Below are 19,705 nucleotides of genomic sequence, written 5' to 3'. Positions count from 1 at the left end.
CTAACCCAAACTCAATTTAAGTATGTCAATATTGTTCTTTTAATTTTAAAAAAATATTTATATTGTTTTAACTTAATATTTTTTATTTATTGAAATTTTTTATATAATTATCTTAACATTATTTTAATGTTCACATTAGAATAGTTATATATTTAGTATAAGTTTATTTTTTATGTGTTATAAATTACATAATATATAAAAATAACTTATATAAAATATTATAAACTTAAAAATGGGTTGAGTTGGGACAGACACGGGCCTTGAATGTCCAAGTCCGAGTCCGACCCATATAATGAGCCTAATTTTATTTCTTAAGTTCATTTTTCGGGCTTAATATTTTTTTCCAAACTCTTCCAAATTTCAGACTGGTTTTTTGACTTGGACGGGTAGCCTAACCCATGAATAGGTCTTTATACTCATTTTTAAATTGTCTTGTCAGCTTGCTGCTTATAATTTTAACGGGAGTGATTAAAGTGATTGAACTATTTAACAAGAGTGCTTAAATTATAAATGTCTAAAATAAAAAAAAATTGAGAAATAAATTTAGCCTAAAAACCGAAGAGTTAAATAGTTTTAAAGTTAATTAAACCAGTAGACTTTAAGGACCATAAATACCCATTTAATTCAAAATGGAAAACCAAGCAGAAACAAAGAGGCCTCTAAATTAAAGAATTAAATGCAGAAAATCTTTGAAGAATCCATTTCAAAATTGTCTTTTTGCTAAAACATTTTTTTCTTTTAAAAGGAAAAGAAAAGCAAATGCAAAATTCAAACAAACCCACTACTTAAAAAGACTCTATAATTTCAACTAATTGTGCATTTTCAAACAATAAAATAAATCAAACCAGAATATCACAGAATCATAATAAAATTAATTTAAAAATTCTAACCCATAATCAATTTCGATTAGAACATTTAAATTTAAACTGTATTTCGAGAAATAAGTTTTGAGAGAAATTTTTTAAGTAGGCATGACAATGTTCCATGCATGCATATTATTACCATGTGCTCGGAAAAACTGACAAAGAGGATGTTAAAAGCTTCCACACATTGTTCTAAGGGTTAGGGCAGCCCTCTCCTTATTCCACTAAAATTTTGCAGTAGTTATTTAGGAGGTAGAGATGAAGACAAGGACATGATCAACTGATATATATATATTATAATCCAGCTATATTGATATGTTAATAAACCAAGGAAACATCAGCAATACCACTAAAATATTTATTTATGTATTATCAGTCATAATTATTATATTAGTGGTGAGGAATAGAATATCATAGTGGTAATAATTTCTTTCTCGATCTGCAAAAACAAACCATGTAATTTGTTTTCCATTCCCAAATTTAATCTTCGCACTAAGTCAAACACCACCAACTTTTTATTTTTTGGGTGGGAGATCAAATCAAACGAAAAAAAATGGTATTACCAAGGTAAATCAAATGAAAATGATGGTAATGATCGTAGAGATGATGGCATTGGCATTGGTATTTATACACTGGATTAGAAGATATTTGTTAATTGTTTGCGTCAAAGAAGGGGAAAAAAACATAAAGGGCGAAATAAGAAAGGAGAGAAATTAAAGAAGAAAACGGGGAACAAATTAAAGCAGGTTTATAGAGGGCCCATAACATGTCTCCTCAGTTAGACCCAAAGACGTGATATTCATCTTTCGCTCCACTGCACTATCCCTATTCTTCCACCTTTTTCTTTTCTTTTTTTTTAATGATCCTTTCTTGCCAAAAATACCCAATAATTCCTCTGGGGAAAAAAAAGATTAGTTGAGTTCACAATCATGTCAGGTGATATTGCCAGAGATTCTGCTGAAGGCTCCTCACGGTCCTCCGTCAGCCACCACAATCAACCTCAATCGCCTCCGCTGAGCCGGTACGAATCACAGAAACGGCGAGACTGGAACACTTTTGGGCAGTATTTGAAGAACCAGAGGCCCCCGGTTGCACTCTCCCAGTGTAACTGCAACCATGTTCTTGAATTCCTAAGATATCTGGACCAGTTTGGGAAGACTAAGGTTCACCTACATGGTTGTGTGTTTTTTGGACAACCTGATCCGCCTGCTCCTTGTACTTGTCCACTAAGGCAGGCCTGGGGGAGTCTTGATGCACTGATCGGACGCCTAAGAGCTGCTTATGATGAGCATGGTGGGTCGCCCGAGACTAACCCTTTTGGAAATGGAGCAATTCGGGTTTATTTGCGTGAAGTGAGGGACTGTCAAGCTAAGGCCAGAGGGATTCCATATCGAAAGAAAAAGAAGAAGAAGACTCAAATTAAACCCAACGTCGACGATCCTATGCCTTCTTCCAACCAGCAGCCCTCTTCTCAGCTAGCTACCTAGGGTCTTTCTTTGGATTCTTCACATAAACGGTAATTCTTTTGACTTTGTTACATATCATATACTATATATGTTCAACATATCATTAGTTTTTTTCTTTTAAAATACGTTTCTGCTTCCCCCCACAAAATCCAGTTAATAAATCTACCTAGATGCACAAAGGAAACGTAATTTAAATAATATATATACAAAATCCACCTTAAACAAAATTTCAAGACTATGAAAAGTAAGATCGCTCCAATAACTGCAACTGATTAGCCAACTAGAAATCATTAACATTAGCGTATTAGCTTTCCGATCTTCTAAAACCCTAAACCCTAATTCTTAGGCTCGGCCTGCAATATTGCGGAAATGGTGGTCAGTAATTTTAGCAAAAAAATTTTACCCATCGATCATTTCTTACTATTACGTGCCGTTGATTGAAAGAGAAAGCTGATTACCCCCTCTCTTTCTTTTCTTTATGTCTTTCTCTCTCCCTCCATATCATGCACACACACACACAAAAATAATGTAGAAAAATATTTCCCATTTCTTTACTTTTCCCCTTGTTTTTGGGTCTTTTTCTGATTCTGTTCGATTTTGTGCTCCCCATGAAATGCATGTCCATGTTGGTATTATATATACATATCAATTTTGGGGGATTTCTCGTAGAACACATGGTCCAAATTAGTTTAAATATTAATATTTGGGGGGGGGGTGGAATCAATTTACATTCACAGTACTAGATTTTCTCTAATAGTATATAAACAGATTCAAATCATTTATTTAATCATACGTACGTCATCGTATCCCCTCTTTGATTGCATCTTTATAAACTAATGATAGAATACATATCAAAAGATTGTGGTAACAAGGCATTGCCATTACGTTACGTATAGACTTTTAATTTCATGCATTTTTATTTTGTATACAATACCTGGCGTGTAATTATGATTGCACTTTTCATCAACCTAATTTACTAATCACGTCATCAACTATAAAGTTGTAGCTAGTACTATAATTAGCATGTTTTATGTAATCAAGCTATGGGTTAAGGTATATTGCCTGATAGAATTCAAGTTTGAACCCTCAAAAAATTAATTTTCATAAACAGTAAAATGAACATAAAAAATACTTAATTATATATATCATTAGCAAGGTAAGAACAATAGAAGCCAAACACCCGATTAGCCAACATGTAAAAACAATTATGATAAATTATTAGAATTGAGTATTAGTTTAGTTGATATCAACATTGTTGTTAGTGTAAGAGAACGTGAATTTTAGCACGGTAAAACATGTTTATCCTTCTATTTGCATTAAGTCCTAATTAAAGAGGGAAGGAAGAAAACTCTTGGTCTAAATGTATTCAAAGTGACTTAAAATTTGAACACGCTACTTTCTGCATGAACAGTATGGCGTATAGATTGTGTGTTTTAAGAGATGCTTGGTTGAAGTATATAATAGTATTACACCGTTGGATTTTGATCTTAATTATGTTTTGGTATGGGAATATTTAAAATTATCATGCAGGAAAAAGAAAAGAAAAAACAGATCAAACTGGTGTTGATTAGTGTAAATAGGAAATTAAATGCCCGTGAATGCCAAGTAGCTTGACTGTAGACTGGAAGCAAGTTGAGTGGAGACCGTAAGTACACACGTGCATCTAAAGCCAAAAGCTCTAAACACTAAAAAGCTACCTTCTGACTCTGGGTTCAACTGAATCCAATAAGGAATATCAGATAGAATAATAATAATAGTAGTACCAGTGCCACTTTTTTCCCTGCACTACTATCAGCTCTGATTAGTACGGAGGCTAATAATAAACAGTTTTTCGTAGGCGGACCAGACCAGACCAGATTTAAAAACTTGACTCCCAAGTTTTTTCCTTCGGAAAGCAAAGCAATATGTATAGCAATCCAGAGTCCCTAGGAATAATAGCAGAATAAATATGATGAGGAACCTTAGTTCGTGAGATTTTTCATGCATTTGTAGTCATCGATTTTTGGATCATTTGAGGAGCTTATTTTAAAAAATTGTTTGTTAGGTTGGAATGTCTCAGATAGCTTCTTGGTCCACTTAGAATGGAGGTGCAAATCAGTAAGGAGTAGCTAATACTATACCATGTCAAACATTATACTCTTAAATACAATGGTGGTCTGTGTTTATTCAAATTATGATTTCAAACCCAAATTTTTTTATTTCATTTTTATAAATAAAACTTTAGCTTTTGGTTTTGGTTTTGGTTTTGGTTTTGAAGATCAAATGCTTTCTAAAGAAATGATCTTTTTATCCTTCCATTAAGTCTTATACTTTACAAAATGTTTAAAATTATCAATAGTAAATATTATCAAATTTTTTAAAAATATTTTTTAAAAGATTTTTTTCACAACATTTTTTAACATGGTAAACTAGCCCTAACTAAATTATGTTTAAGAAAAAATATATAAAGAAGAGAGGCGAAAAAGGTTATTCTCCTTTAGATTTCTTAGGGCAAGAGGAAATCAAAATGAAAGCCAGTTATATCACCTTATGTGGCTAAAGAGAATAATGAAAATAGAGTTAATTCTACGCAACATCTCAATCTATAACTTTTATCTTAAACTATTTCTAAACTTTTATATATTCTAATTACATCCTTCTTTTATTAAAATCGTTAATTTAACTGTTAAATGAGATGTTAAATCTGATGTGGTATAGTTTAAAGGAACAATGAATATTGTAAAAACGAAGGTTATAAAAATCTTAGTTTTGAGGTTTTCAAAACTTTTAAAAAAGCTGTACCATTTATTCTCTTTTGTTCGGTTTTACTTGATTTTTAATTTTAGTTGTTTTTAAAAGTTACACGGTGACATTTTACTTTTATTTAAAAATTTCATTTTAAATTATGTCGTATTAAACTAAATAGAATTTTATTAAACCCCAAAAGGGTATACTAACTAAAGTCAGAACCAGACTTGAAACCAATAGCATAAACACGGACCCAATAACGAAACATTTCCTAATGAGGGAAAAGCATCCCCACACAAACCACTAGGGGTGAGCAAAACTCGATTCGACTCGAAAAAATCGAAAAAAAAATTCGAATTTCGAGTTAAACGAATTGAGTTAATCGAGTTATTCGAATCAACTCGATTTTTTTTTTTTGAATTTCGAGTTCGAATCGAGTTGAGTTTTCGAATTCAAATAACTCGAATATCAAACTATAACATTTTAGATTTTTACCCTAAACTCCCAAACCTTTTTATTTTTCCCTCAAAACTTTTACTCCTTCCCACTTTTCTCCCAAAACTTTTACTCCCCTCCCCTCCCAACCCCCCAATCTACCCAAAATCCATTTCCCACCAAAATTTTACTCTCCCATTAACTTTTTCTCAAAATTTTACTCCCCAAAACCCTCAAAACATTTTATTTTCCCCCACAATTTTTACTTCCTCCCACTTTTCCCCTAAAACTTTTATTCCCTTCCCATCCCACCTCCCATCTACCCCAAACCCTCCCCCCTCCAATTTTTTTTTTTAATATTTTCCCTCCAAAATTTTACTCCCCCTATTTACTTTCCCTCAAACTTTTATTCCCCAAAACTTTTTATTTTCCCCCTAAACTTTTACTTCTCACCCTTTACTCTCAAATAAAAAATCAAAATTATCCAAAAAAATCACTAAACATAAATAGTAATAATTTTATTTATATCTACTATTTATATTATTAAATTAAATTTCACATTTTATATTATTTATATTATTGAATCGTTTAGTCATATTGAATATTTATATTAAAATTGAATTATTAATTATGCCATAAAATATTCGTGTTAAAATTTTATATTGGTATAAATTTCAAATTTTATTTTTAAAATAACTTTTATTAAAAAAATCATATTTTTACATTAATATATTATTTAATTTCAAAATACATAGTGACAAGAATCTGAAAATAATTGAAACAACTAAGCAAGAAAAGAAGCTAACTAGTATATAAAAATTTAATAAATAAATTATGAGGAGATGAAAGTTAATAAAAAATTTGATTAAGGTGGACAAATTTTATTACGATGGGTGACAATGGTTACAAGGACCCAAAATTATTTTTTAAAATTTAACTCGAACAAATATATTCGATTCGATTCGAATTCCATCTCACTCGACTCGATTCGAGAAAACTTCAAATAAAGTTAGGATGATAAAATGAGATTCGAAAACTCGATTAACTCGAAAATTTTCGATTCGATTCGATCGAATGCTCACCCCTACAAACCACAAATCAAATAAAATGAGACAACACCCTCAAAATACAAAAAAAAAACTCATACAACACTTCAAAAGAATAGAAAAATATGATTGATAAAACAATATCTAATAAGATCTAACGTTTGATCTAATGATTAAAGTAATAGAAAGACATAATTGATATAATATGATTAATTTATTTGATTGTAAGAGGCAATAGTTGATGAGTAATGATGTGCATTTATGTTTGGTTTTGATTTTTTGTTTTCTTATTCTTCGTTATTTGTATGGTTAGGATGTTCCTTTTAAGTGATTTTCTCAATTATATCTTTTCAAATACATTTCTAAATGTTGCAAACTGGAGGGTTTTGAAGGAGAGGAGTAGTAAATGAGGGGTGTGTCAAGGAAATTTCTTGAAATTACTGCTTTATTTCTTGTTTCAGATCATAAAAAGAAATTATGGTTTAGATATTGGTTATTGGATATTGGATATTGAAGGGGCAGTGAGCTTTTCTATGCCAGGCATGGAATTAATGCTATCCTCAACACAGACGGGAACAATATATATTTAATGCATCAACATTGTCAAAATTTCATAAATCATATGATATGATATATATTTGCAAACAACCATGAAAAAGAAGACCAAGAAATGGAGAGAGGATGGAATGCACACACATTTAAAATATATATATTCCTGGCGCAATGGAAGGTAACATTGTCAACAACATTGCCACTGGTTGGGATCTATAAATTTATATTTGTTTGTATACTATGTCAACCTAACTTCTTTAAAATAAATACATAATTTTACACTTTTTTTATGTTTATATATAAAAATTTAATTAAAATATAGATAAAAATAGTGGATTTTATATATATTGAACGAAATAATATTATTTGGATCAACCATTGGGAGAGCTTTTTAAATTCTACACATGATATCAATTAAAGATACATAAACATCTTCTAATCTTGTTTGTAAAATTAGAAAACTCAACTACTTATATACCAAACCATTATCCATATAAAAATCCATCCATTTTCTTTTCTTCTTATATATATCAAATGAGACAACTTTTTTTTTCATTTTTTTCTTGTTGTAAATGCTTAGTTTTGACTACTAACATTTTATCTCTTTTCAAAGATAAATAAGAGTATCTTTTGAGATAAGTAGTAACATTGTTTCACTTAAATTTTCTTTTGAAAAGATAACTCATGTTTAGAGCAACTATTGTTTGTGAATAGTTATGTTAGGAACAACTATATTAAGAACATGACTCCAATTTAAAATAACTGCCATTTAGTGTAACTATCATTTGAGAATAGCTCTTGTTGTGAACAACTAATGTTTAGAATAATTATGTTTCAAAGTAACTATGTTTAGAACACCCGATATTCAAAACAATTTCTATTTAGAACAATTGTGTTAAGAACCATTACTCAAAACAAGTTATCTGAACAAAACATCACCGCAAAACAATTATTGTTCAAAATAACTTTTTCTAAGAATAATTATGTTGAGAACAACTCATTATCGGTATAAGTTAGAATAGCTCTTATTCAAGAACAATTATTGTTCAATAACAACCTTTTTTAAGAATAACTTGTATCATAAGAGATGTTTTATAGAAGATGTTTCATTGGGTATTTCCACCATCACCAATCACCCCAAAACATGATAAAGTTCTTAGGTTTCTTGGTGAATTAAATATGAAGATAGTTAAAAGCTTTCTTCTTAATCTTTTTATGTAATATTAAGTATTTCTCCCTTCTTCTTAAGTTTTTTCCTAATAAAAAATCATTACTCCCACTCTACCATCACCATCACCAATTATTCATGTCTTTGTGACTGAAAAAGTTAATCTCATTACTCCCACTAAATGCTTGTTTTTATAACTCTCATTCCTCGTACCTATAAATATATGAGTACTCACAACTCAATTTGGACTCTTTGTTTTTTTTTTTGGCATTTTGATCATCTAACTTTCAAAAGTCTCCAAAGTTCTCTCAATCTATTTCCTTGCTCAGTTTTATTCCCAGTTACATGTAGTTTTTATTCACCTTAAAAATCACCACCTATTACTGCATTAGTGTTATAGGATTTATTCTAATCTTCCTTTCTATTTTCTCTTGTTACATCCAATTCATTTGTTTGCAACATTCCTCCTTCTTACTAAAGAAATCTCTACATTAACACTAAAACATTGCAACATTCCTCCTTCCTACCAAAGAAACCTCTACATTAACACCAATAACACTAGAATAATTTATAGAAGGGTTGAGCAATAATCTGTGTGAAAAAAATCAATTTACTAGTTTGCCTTTCTTCTAGTTACATCTATCACAAGATGGCAAAGTTTAAACCATTCAATGAATTTTATATCAATCCATTCTGAATGGGTTTCTTAAAAAAAATAAAATGCATGAGTAGACCATTAATAAATACTTGCTTCACTGCCTCCACTTTGATTTGTAAAAGTACTAATTTACCTTACCATATTTTTTGTATCATTGTTATAATTTTAGTACATATGCTAAATATATATACTAGAATTATTATATTATTCATAAAACAAAGACTATATCTGCCCAAATTATATTCAAGAATAAATTTAAAATATATAATTTTATAACATTAAATACAAAAAAGAAAAACCTAGTAAAGCAAGTGAGATAAAACCGCATGAAGCAGTGTGTAATGGTTATGGGTATAACTACATCCATGCAAATGTGGGGCAAAGGTGGATGAGACAATCTCTTCCTTCATCCTCTTAATTCTAACGAAGCAAGAAAAAGTTTATCTCTTGGTTGCCAGTTTTAACAACCTCTTAATTACCAGTTTAAGTATAGAAGCACGCTAAATTAAATTAACAAACAATATTGCAGTTTATTCTGTGAATATTTCTTTATATTCCCTCTTTGGTTTAGTTACTTAATGGTAGAAGAGTTGATGATTTATATTCCATTTTCTGTGTGTCAAGTACCATTAACGTTAGACGTTTCTGTATTTTGTGAATATTGATTTGTGCAGGATGATGAGCATTCAGAAAACATGCATGGCAGAGTGGTGGGGAAGGGTTTATAAGGCAAGGCAAGGCAACGAGTATATATGAAGTTAAATTTAGCACTACAACTACTATACAAGTAGGCATTAAGCACTGGTTTCTGAGTCTCTGGCGCCTTTCCTTGCATAATATGAAGCACTACTTGCATTATGATCAATTAATGCCCTTGTCTTACTTAGCAAAGCTTAATTAAATTTGTGTCGGTTGTTAGTTCTCAATAGTTTGTAAGTTCTATAGAGTTATCACGTCTGATGAATTAGACGTATAAATTAATTAAGGATAATATTATATAAACAAACATTTTACTACGTGAAGCTTTTTTGTCAGTTGTTTAAAGCAAAGCTGGATTAGATTGCAGTTAGCTTGTTATTATATTATCGATGGAAGAGTAGGGTTTGTTGGAAACAATGGTGCAAGATCACAAATTAATTGTTGATTCTATTAATTAAATTAATGCTCCCAAGATATGTGAAATAGAAGTGCTCAATTGTAGCTGATTTCAAGTGGCGTGGATGGCAAAGTTGAAGGATTTTAGTAGAATTCAATAGAAATGGGAGACTAAAGTATATCCAAATGCCTTTCTCAAGTCGTGGACTCCACAAACGACCATAATTACAATCATTCAACTAAGTCAACACAAGCTTGAAAGCATCATGAATCAAATTAACTTTATATTGCAAGGCAAACATTAAAATTGGTTGTTAGTTAGGAAGCAGATAATGCTAAAACTTATATGGATACATAAACCATTGAAAGAAAACAGGCAACAATGCTATGGCATTGAAGGAGAAAAGCATAGCAGCATAATTGAAGATTAACTATTGTACGACTATATCACAGGCACGAATGAAGCTACAAACATTTTTTAATGATTTCAACTTCTCTTTGTGAAACATAAGACGCAACAATTTGAGTCATATGGTGGTTAGAAGCACAATGCGGGTAGAGTCCCTCAGTCATCTCAATATAGTATCATTTAACAAATTAACTATATTTCTGTTTTAATAATCCAACATACAACTAATTGAAAATATACATTTCAATCAATCTAGATAATGTTTTCATGAGGAAGAATAGGCCTCACCACTGGGGCCCCAAGATCGCTTCATCCTCATCCTCTGCAATTCCAAATCTTTAGCAAATTGCATTCTTTGCTTCTCCCCTTCCACTCTTTCATACACTTGCCAATCCTTCTGGCGGAGATTCCCACTGTTAAGCTCGAGATAACGTCGACCCCAAGCGTTGATAGTGAGGGCGACTCCTTAACGTCAGACATTGGGCGCCGGGAAGCGGAAAAAAGTTGGAATGAGTTTATGGTAACGGAAAAATCAGCTCAATTGGTTGAGTAAACAAAGCGTTAAATGGAGTTATATAATAATAAATTTAGTGATATTATATTGATTTAGTTATAATTTTAAAAAATTAATTCTCAAAATTTAAAAAGATCTCAATTCAATATGTAAAAGTATATAAATATTTTTAAAAGATATAATAATAAATTTTAAAAATATATAAAATAAGAAATATTATTGAAAATTTAAAATATATAAATATACATAAATATTTTAAAAATATAATAATATATTTAAATTTTATATTAATATTTAATAAAAATAATTATATTCATATTAAATAAAAATAACCCCGTCTCCCTCCCACCACCGTCCCCTCTCCCTCTCTTCTGTTGCTGCTGCTGCAGTAGAAAACCAAGCTTAGGTGGGCATTTGCACTTATTATAGGGCTAACGACTGGCCTAGTTGGTATCTTTAACAATATAGCAGTTGAGACTGGGTTCGAGCTGCTGCTCACCACAAAACTCATGCTGAAACACAAATATTACAAGGCTTTTGTAGCATATGCTGGCTGCAATTTAGGTCTGGCAGCATCAGCTGCAGCTCTTTGTGCTTTTATTGCTCCAGCAGCGGCAGGTTCTGATATTCCCGAAGTGAAAGCATACCTCAATGGTGTGGATGCTTACTCCATATTGGCTCCAAGTACTCTCTTTGTAAAGATTTTTGGTTCAAATTTTTGTGTGGCTGCTGGATTTGTTGTTGGCAAAGAAGGGCTTATGGCCACAGGTTCTTGCATAGCTTCTTTGATTAAGCAAGGAGGTTCCCGATTTGGTTTTCTATTGCAGCAGCAGCAACAACAACAACAGAACAACAAGAGGGAGAGAGACGCAGGGAGGAGAGGGTTTTATTATTATTTAATATTAATATCATTATTTTTATTAAATATTAATATAAAATTTAAATTTATTATTATATTTTAAAAATATTTAAGTATTTTTTATATATTTTAAAATTTTATTATTATATATTTTTTGAAAATATTTACGTATTTTTATATATTTCTTAAAAATTTTAGGATTAAGATAAAATAGAGAAATTTTTAAATTGTGAGAGTTATTTTTTAAAATTACAATTAAATTAATATAATATTTAAAAGTTGAGAACTAAATTTATTATTATAACGAATTTTCAACTACCACATCATTCTCTTGTTAATATAATTAATGAAAATGGACTAAAAAAATTCAATTAGTTAAATGATCAATTAAAAAAAAATTCATAATTGAGTGATGGATTTTCATATATTTTTATTATCGAGATGAACCGATAAAGAGATACTACATGCTTTGTGGATAAAATGATGTGCAATTCTGACATGCCAAGGCATCAATTGAAATAGATTGCAGTCCAATAATATGATATCTAACCTAAGTCCTAATCCAATTTTTGGTCCCCGTTTTGTGGTGGGACTGCAGAAGTAAAACAAAATTGCAGTTCAAGATTCAGGAACACATCGATATGGAAAATGGGGGATAATTGTTTGATGGTTACTAAGGCATAGGAGAGTGATGATGAAGCTAGCTACCTCAACTCAAATTCCATCAGCAATTAATGCAATGTAGAGGTCAAACTCTATTTTTCATAAGCTTTTACAGGATGCCGGTTCCTTCGTAATGGTTCAACATATGCCTACTCAAACCCCACTTCGTTAGTGCAAGCTAGCAAGTGTACTACTTTCAGTTATAATTATATTCTATGGTGGAAAAAGATTTATGTGGGGACTATTATTCCTTGAAATCATTCATATCTTATATTTTTATGAAAAATATGATATTTTTGTTGTTGTGGTGGTGGTTTCGATTTTTCATGAATATTTATGGGCTCCAATTTGTTAAAGCATGCATATATGATCACGTGAATATCTTTTATTTTGATTGTGTAATATTACATATAAATTTTGATTTTGATTGTGAAGCATCCTATGTTTAGATTGATCTTCATCATGTGCTTTGATCCATCTCATATCAATATATGAACTGTCAGCTTCATGACAAATGACATGCAAAATTCACTTTTTTCTTTCTTTATTTAATGGATGGTAGGAATGATAATGGAGCGATTATTATTAAATTCCTTATCTTTGGTACAATCTATTCCACCATATTAGAAACGTATAATTTTAAAAATAATTATCACTTTCATAAATATTAGATACATACTTCCTCATCTCCGCTTCAATTTAAATATTTAAATATAAAATATATAAAATATTCTATATTATGTTATTTTATTTTTATCATATTTATAATTTATATATGCAAAGATAAAAACAATAGAACAGTTGGAGTAACACAAACAATTATGTATAAAATAAAATAAAACCTACCTCGTCCCATGTTACTTTTCAAACAAAAAAAAATTGACGTATTTAAAACAGATGGATACAAAATCTATTGATGGGGTTTTGTGCAATAACGAAAATTCATAGCAAGTGTTAAGTTCCCCTTCCTTTATGAAAAAGAATTTATCTCCCAATAATGAAACTGACATGTGAATTTCCAATTTATATATTTCATTATTTTGCTAAAAGCGCCAATAAATTATAGAATCTCAGTTTAAATTATGAGTAAAATTAAATATTATCAATTAAATTTATTTAGATTTCATATATGATTATTCTATAAATTAATATTTATATCTAGACATATTTTTGTTAGTGAACCACATATAACATATTAATAGTGTGCAATTGTGATTATTTATTTTTAATTTTATAAAAAAAACATTATTTTATTATTAAAATGGTGTGAGTATATGAAATTATGTACCAAATCCAAAGTCAAATGTTATATATTCTTTGAAGAAAGAACATCTATTATTAATCAATACATAAGATTCTATTGAGCTATCACTTTAGAATAAGAACCCCATTCATTTCATACCCAATTTATTCTTAGTTATTGCCTTCATATAAATGATAAAAATAAATAAAATTTCAGAATTTTTTTATCAGCATTCACGACAATGACAAGTTCCAAGAGATTTAGGTCTTGAAAATTACACTTATATAATCCTGAAGACTATGGAAATCGATAATCAAGACTGAACAATTTCCACATAAACTTGCATTTGCATTATTAAAAATCTTGCTTCTAAGTTTACATACATAATATACATAATCCAACATTAAAGAAAATCAATAAAAAGAAACCTTAATGGATGGATGTCTAAAAGTGAACCACATTAAAATATGAAGAAAATTGCAAACTCCATTTTTTGAAATCCAAAATAGTACTAGTATGAGACAGCGTACGTACAGGGAGATGATCAATAATTATTAAGGGTCTCGGAGATGCTCTCTAAGTGCGGTCTCCACATCCCAACTCGCCCTCTTCTTCTTCTATCCCTTTCCGTTGACAACTTATCCGAAAGTACCTCACTAAAACAATGTTCATCCGATGTCGAAAGATTCGCCACTAAAATTGTGTTGTTTTTGGTGTTGCTCGTGCTTCCGCTTTGACGATGCTGGCGGCCATTGTGGTTGGCGTTTTGGCCTCTTTTCTTCATGGTTGTTGGGGGCAGAGGCAGGAGGAAATAAATCTTGCCACATTGGAGCTTTGCATCGGGTGGGACGACAACAACTTTCGAGAGCATCCCATCATGGGAAGGAGAGGAGGGTAGCTTAAGGACGTGTTTAGGGTGAGCCTTCATGATCTCGGCGGCCATGATGGAGCCACTGATTTCTTCAATGAGACCGTTGGAGTGGACTATCCGAACCACATCCAGCGCTCCACAGGGAAGAATGCAAGAGATGCAGCACCGAATGCTGTTCTTCATGCCTCTTGAACTAATACAGAAATATATTTAATTAAACAAGTCTTTCTTTTTCGGTTGCCTTAGCTAACTCAAAAGAGAGAGCGGGAATTAGATGTTTTTATTATGAGAAAATTATATATACTACTCCTAGTAGGCCTACCACTTTTTTTTTTTCTTTTTAAGTTTCGGGTTCCTTTTATTCGTTTTTTTAAGGGAAATTTTTCTTCACTTGCCATAAATAACAGCACCTTACAATTTACTTTACCTTTTAGATCCACCATTTAAAGTGACTCCCGAAAATAAAAATTAAGGATATAAAAAGCTGTCAAATTTTGTAAAAATATTTAATTAAATTTTTTTACTCAATTGGGTACTTTAACTTTTAAATTGAATAAAAAATATTTGTATATTTGTTGACACCATTTTTTTGTAAAACGGGGTCGACTTGGATTTGAAAAAACGAATACGGGAGTCGCCACCAATCTTTTTTGATGATGTGCGATCGGGCCACCTCGAGAAATTGTTGTTTTTAATAAACGACTTGATTTTATCAAAACAAAGATTTTGGTCCACGAAATTCAGAAAACGGGTTCGGGAGTCGGTTACGCACAAGGAAGGATTAACACCCTCGTAACGCACAAAAATTGGTACTTAATTGATTAATTAGTGTCTTAGTGTCGAAGATTGAAAATTTTGAAGAATTTTAAAATACGATCATTTGTTGAAATGCTGAAAATTTTTGAGGAAATGACATATTTCACGTCAATCGAGAAAGAAAATTAGATCCCGTAAGTTTAGAACACAATGTCTTGAATTCCCGATACGCGAATAAATGCCAAAAATTTTCTTACTTAAAAAGATATTCGACTATCTCGGGTTTAGAAAAGAGATCACATCCCATAAGTTAGAACACGATCTTTTGTTAATTCCCGAGATCGTTTAAAAACAACTTATGTTTGAAAATATTCGTGTATTTGAATTTATCAAGAAGGTCGAAACCCTGTAAGTTAGGGTACGATCTTATCGAATCAAAACATAAGGTTTTACTTGTTTTAAAATCATGATTCATGCATCGAATAAGATTAATCGAACTCAAAATGGTAGAAATGAAACTCGGTGTTAATATGCGTAACAAAACAATATTGAATACGATGGTATAAAAATAACACGAGCAACAAAAAAAAAATAAGATAAATAAAAAAGACAAATCCATAACATACAAAACAACAAGTGTATAAGCAAATTAAATTAAAACATTCTTTTAAAATAATAATGAAAGCATAAATAAATAAATAAATAAAATGAATAAAATATAAAATTATAAAAAGATATATATATAAAATTATAAAATATAAAAATTATATATATAAGTATGTATATTTATTTATGAAAATTAAAAAATATGTATATATATATAGATATGTATATAAGTTATAAAATATAAAAATATATATTGTATATATATAAGTAAATTATGAAAGTATGCACGTGTATATATATTGTAGAAATGTATGTAAGCATATATATATATATATATATAACAAAATTTGAGATTAAAAAGGTAAAAATGAGTAAATAATAATTAATAGTAATAATTATCAAATTTATTAATTTTAATGTGAAAATAACCAAAATAACAAAAAGGGCTAAATTGAATCAAAAATAAAATTCGGGGTCAAATCGTAAATAAATTAAAGGGGATGGACTATTCTGAACGCACGAATAACATAGATGGACTAACAGGACAATTTTCCCTTCTCCTTTAAAACGGCGTCATTCGAATAGGGGCCAAATCGTAAGCGCGGAAAATTGTGGGGTAAAATTAAAAAAAAGGAAAATACTCAATTGAAAAACCATTAAAAAGTAGGACTAAAAGGGTAAATAACCCAAATCTCAAAAACACGCGGCTCCCTTATCATGCCGGGTCAACGCGCAGGTCATGGGGGTAAAACGACGTCGTTTTAGCGCCTGGAGCTATGGCTCGAAACAACGCCGTTTTAAATGCCTATATAAATCAAAATTTTTGCTTAAAATTTCATTTTCTGCCTTCCCTTAAAAAAAACCGAAATCTCTCTAAAAAATCCCCCTCCCTCTAGTCCATGCTCCGACTGACGGCCGTCGTGCCGACCGCCGTGGCTCCACCGCAGGCGGTGGTCGAAGCCACCGAAAAAATGGGTTTTTAACCCCGCTTCAAAAGCCGAATGAAGGCCGAGCCTTCATGAACCAAAGGCCAAAGGGAAAGATCCCAACACCCTCTCTCGGTCCGGGTCCGGTGACGAAGAACCACCCTCCGACAGCGCGTCACGGTGTGTCTCCGGTAAGTTTTTCTTCTCCTTTTATTTACTATTTTTGTTTATATATACAAGTAAAAGGAAAAATCAAAAATCAAAAAGAAAAATAGATCTATAGAGCCGAAAGAGAGAAAAAAAATAACCTTCAATGTTTCTTGCTTTTTATTTTTTTAAAGTGTTCCTAAAAAAGGGGAAAAAAAAGAACCCCTCATATAGTGATGAGATTCGGCTTTTATAGCCAATGTTACAATTTTTTTTTATATTTTCTACTGCTTGCGTGTCTTCTTCCTTGCAGGTGATTGATGGTGGCGTGTCAGTGAGCAGGTGGCGGTGGCAGGAGCGCCACTTGCACTGATGATGCGACGCCGGCAGCCCTAGAAAAGCTGAAACCCTCGTTTGACTAATTGTTTTGGGTTTAACTTGGGTTTGGGTAATTGGGTTAATTAGATTGGGCCATGGGGATTTTGGGCTTGTAATTGGGTTAAAATTTTGCAAATGGACTATTAATAATTTGGTTCATTTTTTGGTGCGGGCTCGGGCTAAAATTGGGCTTGTACAATATTTTTAAAGAAAAAGCAATTAGGCTTGTGCTTTTTTTTTCAATTGTCCCTAATTTTTTTTAGTTAAAACCACCCCGTGTCATAATTACGGTGTGACATGTGGCAAAAAAATATAAAAAATAAAAAACAAGTTATAAAAATTATTAAATTTTAGTGAAAAATATAAAAAATTATAAAAATGGTATAAATATATAAAAAATTGTAAAATTTTATAAAAATCATAAAAAATTAAAAAATGTATCAAAAAGACCTTTTAACCATTAACTTTAACCGTTAGCCGTTAAAGTTAACGACCTCAATTTTTTTTCCAATTAAAGCCATTACATGTCGCAACACAACGTGACATGTGACGATAAATGATAAAAATAATAATAATAATTATAGAAAAAATTATAAAATGCTTCTTTTGGTAAGATAATTTTTATATTTTTTTATGAATTTTATATTTCTTTACATTTTTTATAATTTTCTTATAGCTTTATAAAATTTTATAATTTTTTTACGATTTTTATAAAATTTTACAATTTTTTAAATTTTTTTACAATTTTTTTTCTAATTTTAATATTTTTTTATTAAAATTTAATAATTTTTATACCTTTCATTGATTTTTATGTTTTATCATTTTTTTCTACATGTCACGCCGTGGTTGTGACACTTGGTGGTTTGAACTAAAAAAATTAGGAGCGATTAGCTTTAACAGTCAACAATTAAAATTAACGTTCAAATAGCTTTTTTGATGCATTTTGATAGTTCAAGTACCTAATTGAAAGCAAAACAAAAGTATGGGCTTACTTTTTTTAATTTTTTTTAAGTTTGAGGGTCTTTTTTATGCATCTTGAAAGTTCAAGCACTCAATTGAATGCAAAAAAAAAAGGGACTTAATTAGTTTTTCTAAAAAATATTTGGGGACTTTTTACTCTTTTAAGTTAAAAAAATAATAGATGATGAATAGAGAAAGATTAAAAGTGAAAAATATATAAATTAAAAGCATTTGAAACAAAAATAAAGTTAGGGAAATGTAAGTCTAATGTAAAATATTAATAAGATTATTCATCATATACATTCTAACGATTAACCTTTCCAAACCATAATGTGATGAAATAATGTAACTTATTTTTATATTCATATTTTTTTCATGCAAAAATCACATTCAAAAACCTAAATTTTGACATGCAAGATTTATATCTGTCCTCGAGGAAGACACATGGCAAGCTAAAGAAATATCGTTGACTTCATATTGATTTTCTAAGCATGATCACCCGTCTCGCTTTAGATTGGATCTACCAGCCGGGCTCAAAAGTGAATGCTATCTTAATGTGAACACACGTTCAAGAAAATAAAGAGTTTATTTAGGTTTAACTACCCCATAATAATAGAATCACATGATGCATGCCTATGATTATCTATTACGCATTTAATAGGATTGAACGCTTATCTAGTCGTATCATAACAGTGGACAGAGAGACCTTTCTTATGGATACCTTGGAAAACTATGAACAAAGGGTGTTACTTTTAGCACCTTAAAGTTACTTTTAGCACTTCCCCTTTTCAAACAGCTTGTAACAACCCTTTTTCAGTGAAATCAGAACAGTGGTTTCGAGACCACAAATTCGAAGTCAGAAGAAAATTTATTTTAATATTATTTTATGGTCTATAGTATGATAGAAATGTCATATAAAATTTTCGTTAAGAAATTTTACCATTTACATACCTAATTTGATGAGAAGGACTAAATTGCATAAAGTGCAAAAGTTGAGTTCTAATATCTATTGGTATTAAATAGCTATAGAACTTGAAATTGGAGGTCCTTATATGGTAATTAGACCATTAAAATGCTTAGTAGATAAGAATGATTATTTATCATTGGAAATTGAAGAAAATATTAAGGTTAATTTTGGAAAGTAAATAATATAATGATGATAAATAAATAATTATTATTATCATATATTTTCATCATCTTTCATCAAAAACACATGGAAACCCTAGCCATTTTCTTAATTAGGTAAGTATTTTTGTCCCGTTTTTAATGATTTTTATGTTTCCGAGGTCGTAATAGCATAATCTAGCTATCTCAAGGATTAATTTGCAAAACCGTTAAAGTATTAGGGTTTTTCCATGGATGA

At 30.4% G+C, this 19,705-nt stretch overlaps 2 protein-coding genes across 2 annotated transcripts; one reads left to right on the top strand and one right to left on the bottom strand.

Moving 5' to 3' along the window:
* The first annotated feature begins 1,588 nt into the window (after positions 1 to 1,588).
* On the top strand, positions 1,589 to 9,959 carry LOC107905816 (protein LIGHT-DEPENDENT SHORT HYPOCOTYLS 10). The gene is made up of 2 exons (XM_016832582.2): positions 1,589 to 2,379; positions 9,590 to 9,959. The coding sequence occupies exon 1, from the start codon at positions 1,793 to 1,795 to the stop codon at positions 2,348 to 2,350; it is 558 nt and encodes a 185-aa protein (XP_016688071.1). The 5' UTR covers positions 1,589 to 1,792; the 3' UTR covers positions 2,351 to 2,379; positions 9,590 to 9,959.
* A 3,972-nt stretch (positions 9,960 to 13,931) lies between these two features.
* On the bottom strand, positions 13,932 to 14,831 carry LOC107903190 (uncharacterized). Its single transcript, XM_016829233.2, has one exon. The coding sequence runs from the start codon at positions 14,750 to 14,752 to the stop codon at positions 14,243 to 14,245; it is 510 nt and encodes a 169-aa protein (XP_016684722.1). The 5' UTR covers positions 14,753 to 14,831; the 3' UTR covers positions 13,932 to 14,242.
* Between the last annotated feature and the right edge of the window lie 4,874 nt (positions 14,832 to 19,705).

The sequence above is a fragment of the Gossypium hirsutum genome, chromosome D05 (genome assembly GCF_007990345.1).
Source record: "Gossypium hirsutum isolate 1008001.06 chromosome D05, Gossypium_hirsutum_v2.1, whole genome shotgun sequence".
NCBI classification, from domain to species: Eukaryota; Viridiplantae; Streptophyta; class Magnoliopsida; order Malvales; family Malvaceae; genus Gossypium; species Gossypium hirsutum.
Note: the sequence above shows the minus strand (reverse complement) of the source record. Positions and strands in the feature narration are given on the sequence as shown.

What these genes read in the sequence shown, in the direction of transcription:
- LOC107905816 (XM_016832582.2), top strand. Translation starts at nt 1,793, where the DNA reads ATGTCAGGTGATATTGCCAGAGATTCTGCTGAAGGCTCCTCACGGTCC.
- LOC107903190 (XM_016829233.2), bottom strand. Translation starts at nt 14,752, where the DNA reads ATGAAGAACAGCATTCGGTGCTGCATCTCTTGCATTCTTCCCTGTGGA.